Consider the following 15154-nt stretch of genomic DNA (forward strand, 5'->3'; position numbering starts at 1 on the left):
AAAACTCTTTCCAAGGAAAGCAGTATCTTAAAGTTATAGTAGTAGAAATATATTTCACTGGTACAAAGTTTGAATATTAGCAAACTGTGATTGAATTATATTTCCTTCTCTATTCTGGAGCTTCTTGATTTCAAATTAGAACTAATGTTCATATAAGTAGAATTACAGGTGCCTTAATATGTAAATGTAGTTTGCATAATTTTGAAGATTATTTTCAGCCTATAACTAACATCAACAAAATTTAATTGGACTTAAGTTTAATTTACTTCTAGAACCCCTCTCCATATATTTCTTCAGTGAATACTAAATTAGTGCCTGCATTTAGCTCTATTGATTTAATATCTGTTAGAACAGTAGGATTATCACAAGTTCCAAGAAACTCCATCCTTCAGATATATCTGTCTCTCTCTACTTTGGATATTTGGCTACGCAGTGTCTTTCCTACTGTAGTCGAATATTTATGATAGACTTCTTGTGTTCAGTTTTCTTTATCTCAAGGATAGCCCCAAATTTATGTCAGTTTTACTTCTCGATTTATACCCAAAATGAAAGTATATACTTTATAACTCTGTTAGTTTAGTGAACCAGTAATTTACTAAAAGTACTTACTCAAAAATCACTTTTGCTTTTTGTAATTTAACACACAGTGACAAACAGCTGCTTCTGTTACTTGTGTTTTATAAACTCCATTTTATTTTCAGTTTCAAATATCATAATTTACTTTAAAGGTTATATTTTTCAGTCTTTTTTCTTAAGTTTTTTATTTTTTATTTTTTTAATTTTATTTTATTGGTGCACTGTATTCATACATCATAGTGGGATACAAACTTTTGTAGACATACATGCACACATCGCCCAGTCAGCCCCCACCCGATCCCCACCCCATTCTCTCCCCATCCCTCCCTCCCATGCTTGGCTTAGTGGTTGACATCTAGTATTATAGCAATTTATCCAAAATTAAAAATGATAATCTCACATAACAGTTTCATTTGTCTGATACCAAGCTTTTGATGACTTAAAGATAACATTTCAATATTTCTTTTTGCTTTCTTTCTTACCAGAGAATATTTTTTTCTTTTTTTTTAGGTGAAACTATCATATATTTATTTTTCAGAAAAAAATCTATCCTGATATGGAATATGGACTCTAGATACCCAAAACAATCTCGAAGCAAAAACAAAGCTAGAAGATGTATATTTTCTGATTTCAAACCATATAAAGCTACAATAATTGAAACAGTGTAGTACTGTTCTAAAGGCAGATATATAGACCATTGGAGTTAAATACAAGCCTAGAGCTAACTTCTTCCCTATATTGTCAAGTTTTTTTTGACAAGGTTTCCACGAAGATTTGGTGGTGGAAATAATAATCTTTTAACTAAATATTGTTGAAAAATAATAATTACATGGAAAAGAATAAAATTGGACCCTTACCTAATCCCACATACAAGTATTAACTCAAACTAGATAAAAGACCTAAATATAAATCTTAAGACTATAAACTTTTAGGAGAAAATCTGGGTCATAAAACCTCACAACATTGAAATTGGCAGTGATTTCTTGGATATGATTTCAATGGCACAGGCAACAGAAGAATATACAAACTCCCTAAAAAATAAAAGAAAATATTGTATATCCAAAGACAATGTAAACAGAGTTAAAAGTTACTAATAGAATTGGATAAAATATTTCCAAATGCTATATCTGAAGGTATATTAATATTCCAACTAGAAATCCTAAAAATTAACAACAATAAAGGCAAACAATACAATTTAGGGATAGGTAAAAGACTAACATAAATAATGAATCTCCACAGATAACCAATCTTAGTTGTCTGTTGGATGGAAACTCTTGTTTCTCTGGTTCTGGTGAGTGTTACCTATTTCTTCTTTGTAGTTAATCTCTTTGAGTATTTTCTCTAGCGCTGGTTTTGAAGACATAAATTCCTTCAGTTTCTGTTTGTCATGGAAGCTTCTTATTTCTCCATCTAATTTGATAGAAAGTTTTGCTGGGTAGGAAATTTTTGGCTGGAAGTTGTTTTCTTTCAGAGTTTGGAATATGTTACTCCAAGCCCTTCTGGCTCTCATGACTTGGTTTGGGAAGTCTGGAGTGATTCTAATTGGTTTGCCTCTGAATGTCACTTGGCCCTTTGTTTTTGTTGCCTTTAAGATTCTCTGCTTGGCTTCCACATTGGTCATTTTGACAATTATATGGCGTGGGGATCCTCTTCTCCTATCCTGTCTAAAGGGAGTTCTATACGTTTCCTGGATCTGTGTATCAACCTCTTGCTCTATATTTGGAAAATTTTCTGCTATTACTTCCTTGAAGAGATTGTTGATCCCTTTGGTATCACTTTCTTTTCCCTCCTCTATTCCAATTATTCTTAGGTTAGCTCTCTTAAGATGGGCCCATATTTCTTCAATGTCAGATTCCTGTTGTTGGATATCTTTTTCTAGATTAGAAACTATGCATTCATTTTTGGATTGCTCATCTTCTAAGAGCGAGATTCTGTTCTCCATGTGGTCTAATCGGTTGTTTGTGCTTTGAATTGAGGCCTTTACTTCATTAATTGCATCCCTTATCTCTTTCTGGCTCTCTCTGAGTTCTTTTCGAAGCACCTCTATTATTTCTACAGTTATTTTCCTGATTTGATCTTCTAGAAATCTCTGATTTTCTGTTTTATCAGGTTCTGATGTTGTGGGGTTGTGCACATTCATTACTTCAGTGTTATTCCTCTTTCCCATGATTTCGGAGGTTTGTGCCTTCTCTGGATTCTTCCCTTGGGTCACTATGGCTTCACTTAAGGTGCTCTGGATCTCGAGTCTGTATTATCTCAGACCCTACTACTCCTTTACTGGGTTGTATCACAGAGTCTCCGACCCAGGGAGTCGATAGAGGCTGCTTTAAACTATGGGGGGTGCCAGGTTGCACGCTCTCCTATGGTGTGATATCTCTGCCACCACCACTCCCTCACTGGGTCAAGTCCCAGGAGGCACAATACTGGGATTTCTCCTCTGTGGCCCGCAATTTGACTCACTGTTCTTGAGTACGTAGATGCAGCTGTACTGGACTCGGTGAATTCACTGCTGCTGCCGCCGCCGCCAGTGGCAATATGGCGCCTCTGCCACGCCCTCGGCCATGAGGCTGGCGTATTTTTTCTTCTCTGGTTTTGATTTCCACTCTGAATCCCTGCAGCGTGTGCTGAGCTCAGCCACTGGGAGCTTTAAATGCTGTCTGCGCCGAAAGATCCCGCCTGGCTGTTCCGCATCGGCTCACCTCGGCTTGCTGTAGCCGTCCGCTGAGTTCGCCGCTGCCGCCGGCAGTATGGCGCTGCTGCCGCGTCCTCGGGCGCGTGTGTCTCCTCTGTGGCCCTGAGCTCTGTTCTCAGTCCGCTTTCTCTCTGGAGCCTGGTGGTTTTTTTGTTTTTCTGGTGATGGTGTTTTCTGGCTATGAAAGGCGCTCTTTTTGTGGTAATGGAGATTGGTTGTTAGCGGGACTCTTAAGCCCCGCTTTTCTCCTTTCTTAAGTTTTTTAATCAAATAATTCAAAGCAATGAAGTCACAATGTACTAAAAATTTTAATTATATTAACTGAGCGAGGGAGGGAGTTTTCTCATCAGTGTTCTTGCTTTTCAAACCTCTTATATCCAGCAGTACTTAAAATTCTTTAGCATTTCATTTTTTTAAGTTTTTTTCAAGATTTTATTTTGTTAGAGACCTAATAGATACAAATTCCTTAGATCACCACTTAAATCATCCTTTGTTAGTCACCACTCTACTTTTAATATTTACACAAAGTTATCATAAGTTGCCCAACTCTACTAACACATAAACTATATATTTGTACATCTGTGCTCACAGAAAGGAATAATCACAAAATATGGAAGCACACAAAACACTGAATGTCACTAATTTTCTATTAATAAGGTAGTAAATACAGCAAAAAGTAGATGTTTTCACTTTAAATGACCTTTACTTAAGTTCTTGAGCTAAAATTAAAGATTAATTATTTCTGTACCAACCAATAATATCAGGGTGATAATTGGTAAGAAAAATTAAGTATAAAACCATCAGTTTGATATTATGCTTTAAGTTGTTAACTAACAGTAAGTAAATAACTCTAGTCAAAATTTCTTAAATGAGTTGTTAATTTGTAAATACACCCTTAAAAGATGTTGCAATTAATGGTCCTACCTAGTTTTATATTCCCAGTGACCACTCTGCTGATGAAATCTGTGCTAGGATCTCTAAAACAGATTACTTACTCTGTTGTATGAATATACATTCCAAGGAAGTGTAAATAAATTATATTTTCTTTACTGAATGGTAAAAGTTTAGAATTCTCTCAGATAAGTGTTCTAGTTAACTAGGTCTAGTTTAAGAGCATAATAATTTGATAAAAGGCTGCTATACAAATAAGAAGTCTGCCAATAAAAACATATAGATGTAACATGATGGTCTAACAATGGAAAAAAAGCTTGAGTAAACATATCAAAGTCATCATATGAGAAAGAGGGAGGGAAGAGGGAATGGCATAGAAATTGGGGAAGGGCTAATGAGTGATGTGTGCATGCCTGCCTCTACCATCTTGTACTCCATTAGGATGTTGACTACAGTGCACCAGTAAAAGGATTTAAAAATGGGATCAGAATATTTGAGATAGATCCAAAAAAAAGAAAAAACATTGCTTTAGAAGTGAATTTTAGACATTGAGTTTCAAGTTCCGATTATAGTTGTAGTCAATTCTACAGATAAACAAATTTAGGATTGGGAATTTAACAATCAGACTGTACTGGAGAATAATAACACATTTGAGAGTAAACAGAATAGTAGTCCAACAGCCTGAGAAAGTAGAGAATAGCATACTCCCACCCCTCAGCAGAAGAAAATGGAATGAGATTATGAGAGATCTGAGAGCTCTTGGAGTGCTTTTGTTTTAGGATTAGAAAAGAAAAAATGGGGGGGCAAGAAAGGAGTGGTTAGCTGGGTACACATCTCTAATCCCAGTACTTGGGAGGCTAAGACAGGAAGCTTACAGGTTTGAGGCCAACCTGGGCAACTTAGCAAGACCCTGAAGGGCTGGGGGGTATTACTCAGTGATATAGCACCTGAGGGTTTACTAGGAAGGGAAGGAGTCAGAAGAGTAGGAAGTTGAAGATGTATAGGAAAGTGAAGATAGGGGAAAAGATGGGAGGAGAATACGGGGAGGAAAGTGAAGATCTCTGGTGCCTATTATAAGAGCAAAAGAAAGCTTCAGGGAGGATATATAGTTAACTGTTTCAAAGAGGTTTATTCTACACCAAGTAAAATTGTGAAAGGTCCTTTTAAACATATAAGCCAGTACTTAAATCCAAATTTGTTAGGCAAAGTGGAGGTGTGTCAGCCACTACACTGCAACAAATGCCCATTTCAAACAATATTACTGTTTCAGCTGTCTCTGAAGTAACAGTAGTAAAAGTATTTTGTTGGGTGGTTATAGGGTTTAAATGAGGCTTAGGGCCAGATACTAGTGAACATTTGTTAAGTGTTAACTTTTGTTGTAATAGTAAGTAAATATTATCTGTTATCTATTTTATCATAGAAAAAGAACACATTTTGAGGGGGGGGCAGCTGGTAGTGTCTGGAGTAGGAGTTGACAAATGACTGGTGAGCCAGTCTGGTTCACTGCCTGTGTCTGTGTAGCCCACAGGCTAAGAATGGTTTTAAAGTTTTGAAATGATTGAGGCAAATGCCAAAGAAGACTATTTTGTGACACAAATTCACATTTGTCACTAAATAAAATTTTGTTGAAACACAGCTACGCTCATTTATTTTTGTATGATCTCTGTTCTCTAAAGTCTAAAATGCACAATCTAGCCCTTTAAATCCAGAAGTCAGTAAGCAGTTGTCTCACACCAATCGTATAAAATATTGCAGTGGTCTCGGATTTCTTAGTGGAACCTCAGATGTCTTGGTTTTTTTTTTTTTTTTTAAGGTTATTACTTGGCAAAGAGAAATACGTGTTTCATTTACTAAGTATTTAGGTGTGAATAAGTTAATAGTGGCAGGTTGTGTGTTGTCCAAGAGATGTCACTGATTCTCTGAAAACTTTAAAACATTCCACACTGTAGAGCCCTTGTGATTTTGTCATGACACTCTGGAGTGCTTTAGTGTATGTTTGGGGAATTGAAGAATGTGTAGACCCTCTTGATACAAATTCATTACTGAAGGTACCAGAAGTATCTTAAGATAATTTTGTCTATGAATTGGTCATCAAGCAAAATAGGAGCTTTAATGTGCTCTTTTAACCTGCTAGTTATAGCAAACTTTGACATATAAAAGAAAGGATTTTTTTAAAATAATGTTAATACCCTCTTGTGGCAGCTAAATAGTTGTTATATTATTCACTTACCTTTATTCATTTATTTATTTTTATTTAATGTTGTCAACTTAACTATATTTAGTTGTGACTGAGCATTTAAATTCCGGAAGTAAAGTTGATGAAGTGAGCTATTTAAAGATAATAAACAGATGCTGCATTTTTAGGAAAACAGTGTATATACTGGCAGGCCCTTTTAAAAGTGGAATGATTACATATGAAAATAGTTGAAATGTTTAAATTAATGTTTGGTGAGAAAATCAAACAATAAATTTAAAGGTGTGATATTTAAAACATTATTGAATTAACTATTCTGCTTATAAAACATGGATTATTAGATTTTTATTGCATTACATTTAAAAATTTTTAACCAGAGGATATAAATGGATAAAATCAGAATTCATATGCAGTAGTTTGTTCACTCATATGATGCTATATTATATATTCTATGTGCCTTTGACTGCTTTTAAAGTATCTTTATTCATTCTCAGATTATTTCATGCTAAAACTAGAACTTGTTTTCAATGACTTTCAAAGATTTAGACAATACCCAGTTTATTGGGCTTTAATTCATTATAAAACCTTTTACAAAGGAAAAAAAAAGTGTGTTTTGCTCTTCCCTTTCTTGTTTTCATGCTTTCAGTCTTTATCTCTTTACCTGTCTTATTTTAATTGGCTCTAGTATGATTTCATTGCTCCTATCGTGCCTGTGGTGGAATCAGTAGACCCTGCATCATGGAGGCAGGGCTTGCGCAAAACTGGCATTGTTCTTGTGCCCAATAAGGGAGAAAAATCTATGGTGAGGCATTTCAGTGTGCAAAAATTTATATTAGGTTACAACATAACAAGTTTAATATAAGTATTGGTTCCAGAGATGCATGACTTTAAGTCCTTATTGTGTGCTCATTTCTATTCTGTATGTGCATCATAATTTTTCTGTGTGATATAAAGTGTGTAGTGTGTTTTCTTAAATCTAACCTCTGAAAAGGTAGTCTATTCCTCTTTCAGTTTTAGATTTTTACATATTTGACTAAGACATTAACCTCCATAGTAAAAGTGTTTTCTACTGGAACTATTAACTGTAATTTTAGATATTATCTGTAAACTTGTTTTCAAATTAAGGACTAATCAATTTTGGTTATTTTCTTCTCTTAAAAAATAAAACAAAAATAGTTTCCAACCTCAACTACGAAAATTTCTCCCAAAGAAGAAGAGAGAAAAGATGAATCCCCTGCATCTTGGAGATTAGGACTTAGAAAGACTGGCAGTTACGGTGCACTTGCTGAAATCACAGCATCTAAAGAGGCTCAGAAAGAAAAGGATACTGCAGGCGTTATACGGTCGGCTTCAAGTCCAAGACTTTCCTCCTCTTTGGATAATAAAGAAAAGGTAATCTATTTTACCATTTTGATTTCTATAAAACCTAATAATTTGTTTTCCAGGAGCATCAAATTTGGAAGATTTTCTATTATATATTTTTGAATACTATGTATCAACTTAATTCATCTGACTTAAATGCATTTGGTAATATAAAATGTCCCTGTAAGAAATATTTATATGGTAGTATAAGTACTAGGAAGGTCAGATATATTTGTCAAAAAATATAAATTTTAGGATTATACTAAGTTAAAAAATTTAATAAATTTTTACAGTAGAATGTATTAAAGAGTATTCTATTTATCATAATTTCATAAGTTTTCCAAAGTTTAGGAACACATATTTCCTAGAATGTGAATGTACCCCTAAGTTACATTTATCTAGATTCATAAAGATTTATATCTGTAATTTCTTTACCAGGTGTGTGTGTGTGTGTGTGTGTGTGTGTGTGTGTGTGTGTGTGTGTTTTATTGAAAATTGAACCTAGGGGCATTCTAAAACTGAGCTATACCCCAACCCTATTTTTTATTTTGAAACAGGGTCTCAATAAGTTGTGGAGGGCCTCGGTTAAGTAGCTGAGACTGGCCTGAAACCTGCAAACCTCCTGTCTCAGTACTCCCAGTACTTAGCATCCCAAGTACTGGGATTACAAGTTTGTGCCACCGTGCCCAGATTTACCAGCTTTTTGACCTGATACATTATAAGCAACTATGTCTTGATGGGTATTTTTGGTTATATTTAGAGGGCAGTATTTACATAACATCAAGTTAGATCTACCATCCTCAATTTATATATACAGTTAATAGTTCCAGGAGAGGCCGGGCTTGGTGGCACACGCTTGTAATCCCCGCACTTGGGAGACGGATACAGGAGGATCGTGCAGGACCCTGTTTCCAAAAATAAAATAAGTCTGGGAGTGTAGCCTGGAGGTAGAAGGGCTTCCAGGAACCACAGTATCACCAAAAAAAAAAAAAAAAGAAGAAGAAGAAGAAATAAAATAATACTTTTACTATTTAGGATAATGTCTTACTCAATATGTAAAAATCTATAATTGAAAAGAGAAACAGACTACCTTTTCATGGGTTAGATTTAAAAAAATTCTACACACTTTAAATCACGCATATACAGAACAGAAATGAGTACACAATAAGGACTTAAAACCATGCATCTTTGGAACCAATATTTGTATTAAACTTCGGTTGTAACCTAATATAAATTTTTGCACATAGAATGCTTCACCATAGATTTTATTCAGTACTGTTTTATATAATTGCATTATTTATTTTGTGCATTTTCTGTGCCTGGGCTTTCTTTTTTTGTTTGTTTCTGTATGGTTTTCATTCTCTAAAAGTGATTCCTTGTATTGGAAATTCAGGGATGAAATTTATTGTCTGTTAATTTTAATATTATGTTTTCTTATAAATTTATTATCCAGTTGTCTCAAGTATTTTGTCTGCATACTAGTAATATATTAATGTCATATCCACTATACTATACACTCAACCATATATGGATAAATATAGTTTAGATAATGTTTATTTTGAATATTCTAAAATATTTTAAAGCGTAGACAGTCAAGGTTGTGAATAGTTTTTATAAGTGACTAGGAGTTCCCATTGAACCATATTTGAAACTTATTTCTATGAGAGAAATAGAGTATTTCTGCTTATAATACAACATTATTTTATGTGTTATAGATGTTTTAGAAAAAATAAGGTGTAAATGAAATTTTTCCTGTTATTTTCTAATTTCTAGACTTAAGAAGTATGAAAATTAGAATAGGCTATCTTTTACTACATAGTAAAAAGTATTTTCTCCTGAAACAGTTAATTATAATTTTAGACATTATCTGTAAATGTATTGTTTCCAAATTAAGGTTTGTTTTTTTTTTTTTTTTCCTTGAAAAATAAAAGGTCTCCAAACTCAACTAAAACTTTTTCCAAAGAGGAAGAAAGGAAACATGAGTCTTCTGTATCTGGGTGTTTAGGACTTAGAAAGACTGGCAGTAACCGTGAACTTGATGTGTTGCCTGATTATTGACAATACAGCAGTCCTAAATTTAGCTTGGAGCTATGAAAATGCTATAAGTTGTGATGGCCATATAATATATTTTGTTAACCTGTTGTTGAAATTTTCAGCACTGCCTTTAATAAGCATACAATATTATTTTCATTCATTTTTTTTTCCTTTTGTGTAGGAGAAAGATAGTAAAGGAACAAGGCTTGCATATGTTGCACCTACTATACCAAGAAGATTAGCCAGTACATCTGACATTGAAGAGAAAGAAAACAGGTGAATTTATTATGATTTGCTTTATGCATTCACTTTAAAACCTTTATTACCTAGCACCAAAGATAATACATGAGCACTGTAATTATATGGGCTATGGATTTTGGAAGAAATAGAGTGTTACTGATAGAACACCAGTGTATGACTGCAAAGCTATAGGCTTACTACATTCATAAAATAGCAAAGAAGGTCTTGTGGCTGGGACAGAGTATGGGAAAGTAGTAGTCCAAGTTCTCTAAACATTTTGAATGTTTAGAAAAAGGGAAAGAAGAAAATAGAAAAGCCTTTACTGAATCAGCTTAAACATGTTCATTGGTTTCTTCATATTTCTCAGCACATAGAATTTGAAAAATTTTTAATATGGTTGTAATTAAAGGACCATATCCAATTGTGTGACCTTTTTTCACCTAGCATCTCATAAGTAATGTTGCTAATATGTATTTTCAATACACATTACTTTTTTTTTTTTTTTTTTTTTTTTGGGTGGTACTGGGGTTCCTGGAAGCCCTTCTACCTCCAGGCTACATTCCCAGACCTATTTTATATTTTTGGAAACAGGGTCTCAACAGGGTCTCTTAAGCCAGAGCAGCTGGCTTCGAACCTGCGCGATCCTCCTGTCTCCGCCTCCCAAGTGCAGGGATTACAGGCGTGCACCAGCACGCCTGGCTCAATACACATTACTTTTAATGACTAAGTATATCATAGAGTGCTTCTCCTGAGATTAAAGTAACCATCTCTTCCCCTCCAGAACCCATTCTATGGACATAGTGTAATATTTTGTGATGATAAATATTTCTGTAAATATCTGTTTTCCCCCTATATTTAGGATTATGCTTTAGGAATAGATCTAGAACTGAAATTACTTTCTCTTATTCATAAGTATTTCAAAGTATTATTCCAAGGATTTTATTTGTTTCTACTTCTGCTGTTACTTTCTTAATCATATTTTCAAATTATCTATCAGAATCTGAAAAGTGTTCTTTTTTACAGGGACTTGCGAACAAGTAGTTCTTACACAAGAAGAAAATGGGAAGATGATCTTAAAAAAAATAGCTCAATTAACGAAGGATCATCTTACCATAGAAGGTAATGATATAATTCCTAGGTGGTTTTGGTGTATTCTTTTATAAAAATTAAAAGGCAGCTTGTTTGGAGCCCTCAATTTAGCTTTCAATTAATCAAATAAGTACTTTGATTAAAATAAATATTATATATTTTTTGTTTAGGTAAAAACTTTATAAAGATACAGAATATATTTAAAGATGGGTGGTGATTTGCTTTTATTAATGCCTATTGTATATTTAAACTTGATATGTTATGAAGCATCTTTTAGATTATATCGTATTTGTGTTTTATATAAATGACTAGAGCAACTAAAATAGGTCAGTTTCTTACTTGATTTAGGCATCATTTGTGATCTGGAAAGTCTCTGCTTATCTTAGCACTTAGAGCTAATGAATATGCCTTCAACAGGAATATTGATATTCTCATATTGGAGAGTGGGGATGGGTGGGAGAGATCTTATAAATTAGTTCTCTACTGAAACAACTGAAGACAGTAAGATACGGCTGGGCATGGTGGTGCACACTTGTAATCCCCGCGCGTCAGGAGGATCCATAGGTTCGAAGCCAACCTCACTGGCTTAAGAGACCCTGTTTCCATATATATATTTTAGGTGTATGGGAGTGTAACCCGGAGGTAGAAGGGTTTTCAGGAACCCCAGTACCACCAAAAAAGAGAGAGAGAGATAGAGAGAAAGATAAGAACAAATATAATGTAGACATGGGTCATTCCTAGGAATCTGACCCATGACTAAAGAACCTTCCTTGCCTGGTACACACCTGTAATCCCAGCTACTTAGGAGGCTGAGGCAGGGGAACTCCCAAGTTTGAAGCCAGCCTGGGCAACTTAATGAAATTGTCTCAAAATAAAATCTTTAAAATTGGCTGGGGCAGTTGCTCAGTATTAGAGTGCTTGGTCTAGTATACATGAGGCCCTGGATTCAATCCCCAAGTATTACCAAAATAAAATTTTTCCCCTCAAAACTGTCCAGTGTCTATATTTCCAGAATCAAGATATAGTTTTAGGACCAGTCTCACATGACCATATGATTTGGAATGTTCCAGAAATGCAAAATACCAAATCAGTGCATATTTGAGCTTTGTTGAAAGGTTTGGGAGGTGACAGTAAAATGATACACTACCAAATTAGTGAAGTCAGCTAACTCTAGCAAGTTGTAGATGCAACTCTTGGTGCTGGAGCTGGTGGTATTTCTAGGAACACAGTTTCTTAGATTTTTTTCCTAGTCTTGTGAATGTGTATAATGTATAAGACAGTAACTATAGAATACACATACAAACACATCCTATAGAGATATGACTCTTTCCTTTAGTTGCTCCTTTGGTAGAAGACAAGATGATTTGATTAGTTCTAGTGTTCCAAGCACCACATCAACACCAACAGTTACCTCTGCAGCTGGGCTTCAGAAAAGCCTGCTTTCCAGCACAAGCACTACTACAAAGATTACAGCGGGTTCTTCCTCAGCAGGCACACAAAGCAGGTAAGTCATAGATAACATTTTGTGTTGAGGTCTATTGTGTGCTTATGTATGTGCATGCATCTTTGTTTAGAAGATCATGGGGCTCTGGATTTTTTTCATTTACCTTTTAAAATTATTTCCAAACAAAAATTGGTTCCAAAAAGAAGCAATTATGCATGTCTGGGGGAAAAAATTAAGATCCTGCATTAGAATGCTTAAAATGTAAATTTTTTTCTGACAGCTCTGGCTGAGCTTTTCAGTTCATAGTTGAAAGGTGCCTCATCTTGTGTTTTTAAAAAATCCATCCCTGTAGTCACATGTTTTCAGCTGCTAGAAAGTGCTTTCATTGTTTAGCTGTTTTCCTTTTCTCTTTTTGTGTTGCTGCTTATGATGCTATAGTACCTCAAATCGTTTGTGGGCTGAGGATAGTACTGAAAAAGAAAAGGACAGTGTTCCTACGGCAGTGACCATTCCTGTTGCTCCAACTGTTGTAAATGCTGCAGCTTCTACCACAACCCTGACTACAACTACTGCTGGCACTGTCTCCTCCACATCAGAGGTCAGGGAGAGACGCAGGTGTGTAAAGGTCCTAACAATGCAATACTCCTCTCATGTTTGCCCCGTGGTGAAGGTTGGGTTTTTGTTTTCTATTTTTCAATATTGAGAAGTCGATGACCATCTCTCCAGCAAGTAAAAAATGAAATACCCTCTGTCAGCTTAGAACTACTTAAATTGTTGTAACTAGGAATTATTGGTATTTAGGGTCAGTCAACTACCTCTGAGGGAATTGATGTTTTTGTTTAATGGCAACAAGCACAACAATTATCCTCTTATTTTTTATTTTTTAGTAGTTTTATTTCAGGACCTTTTTAGGTTATAAAGACCAAACACGTGGTACCTTGACAAAAACAGTTTCTTTTCATTGTTTCCTCCCCATCATAGAAAATTTGATGGATTTTTATTGAACTGTTTTTGTTGGTTTTAAAATTTTTATCTGAAAATTCTTGCACTGGGTGTGGAGCTCAGTTGTAAACTTCTTGCCTGGCATGCAAGAGCCCCTGGATTTGATCCCCAGCACTGTTTTTGCTGAAGAAAGGCTCCTGTTTATATGTATAAGCCAAATAATTTCATGTATGCTGAATACATTTACTGTATTTAGTTTTGGTACATAGAAAGCACTCACTAATAATGAATTTATTTTGTGTGCTGAAATGTATTTACGAACTTTGCTCACATCTATGTCTCCCTGCTGTTGCCCATTAACCTGGAATCATAGATGTAGAAAGGAGCTGTGTATTATCCTTTGTATTATACTTATTAGATAGTGGAGTTGATGGAGATATAGAAGAGTCAGAATGCTTGAGTTCAAACCCAGGGCCACTACCACTGAGCTTTGCCACAGCTTCTTGCTGTGTCTCAGTCCTTAAGATTAGAAGAATTTCTTCTTCTGTAATAAAAAGTATTTGTTTGATTTACATAACTTTTAAGTTCTAGATGTCTTTCCATTTTAGTATTACATGCTTTTTAAAAATGTTGCCATTGACAAAGTCTAATGAGTAGCTTCTTCAAATTGTCAGTTCTTTGAGAACAAATTATGGTACTTTTTATTGTATTTATTTGTGAATCCCACCCTCACCCCCTACCCAGGCCCCTGTACTGGGCCTTGTACATACAAGACAGGCCCTCTGCCACTGAGCTTTATCTCCAGTTCCCATACCATTTCCAAAATTACAATTTTTGGTTTCAGAGGGTTTTTTTTTTATTATTATTATTCTGTTAGAATTGAGTTTTGACTTTTAGAAGTAATACTAAGTTAATTTTAACAGAAGACATTAAAGATTTAAAATTCAATTTTGAAAATATTTGTTAGGACAAAGTAGAGTCTAGTAACATAACAAAATTTGTTAATATTTCTGGTGTATATTATAGAAATTTTGTTTGTCTTAACTTGTTTCAGTGATGTTTGCAATAATATTAATGTTTGTGTTTTCTTCTGTGTGAAAACAGTTGTTCGCAATTTTTAATACATTGTTGGCTTCTGTTCATCTTTTGATTAGACTTCATCTGTGGTTTTAAAAGTATTTATGGTTGGAAATGTGCATTGGACTGTATATATGATGATTTAAGACTATATAGTGGCTGAAAATAACATTTATAGCATTAGTTAGGTACCTTAAATATACACTTTATTACAAGAAGTTATTATGCACACTACTAAATTCCACGCTATTCTGGAAATTTTTTTACTTCTGTTGATGAGGTTTGTATTGGGATTTCGTATTCTAAGAATTCCATTGTATTTTTATTTGGAATTAAGCTAGGTTTAAATTAAGAGGTGGAGCATGATCGCATATTCTCTCACTGTTTACTTGTATTCTCCACAGTCCTTTTATTTTTTTACTTTTTTAACTTTTATTGGTGCATTGTAGTCATACATCTTAATGGAATACAAAATGGTGGAGGCATACATGCACACATCACCCAATTAGCCCTTCCCCAATCTCTGTCCCAGTTCCCTCCCCTCTCTCTCCTTCTCATGTTTAGCTTATAAATAACTTCATACCTACATGGAACTGTTACTTTAGTATGACTA

At 34.6% G+C, this 15154-nt stretch overlaps 1 protein-coding gene across 4 annotated transcripts in view; it reads left to right on the plus strand.

Moving 5' to 3' along the window:
- PPP1R12A (protein phosphatase 1 regulatory subunit 12A) overlaps positions 1-15154 on the plus strand; it is a gene marked incomplete at both ends in the record, with an annotated part of 143374 nt that overhangs the window by 96098 nt on the left and 32122 nt on the right. For 3 of the 4 annotated variants that reach the window (XM_080706416.1, XM_080706418.1, XM_080706417.1), the window contains 5 exons: positions 7530-7745; positions 9931-10025; positions 11013-11108; positions 12415-12582; positions 12961-13137. In XM_080706416.1, coding sequence (XP_080562542.1) covers positions 7530-7745; positions 9931-10025; positions 11013-11108; positions 12415-12582; positions 12961-13137 — 752 coding nt within the window. The remainder of the gene's footprint in view (positions 1-7529; positions 7746-9930; positions 10026-11012; positions 11109-12414; positions 12583-12960; positions 13138-15154) is intronic. The other variant, XM_080706419.1, reaches the window with a different exon arrangement.

The sequence above is a fragment of the Muscardinus avellanarius genome (assembly GCF_963383645.1).
Source record: "Muscardinus avellanarius genome assembly, chromosome: 11".
In the NCBI taxonomy this organism is placed as follows: Eukaryota; Metazoa; Chordata; class Mammalia; order Rodentia; family Gliridae; genus Muscardinus; species Muscardinus avellanarius.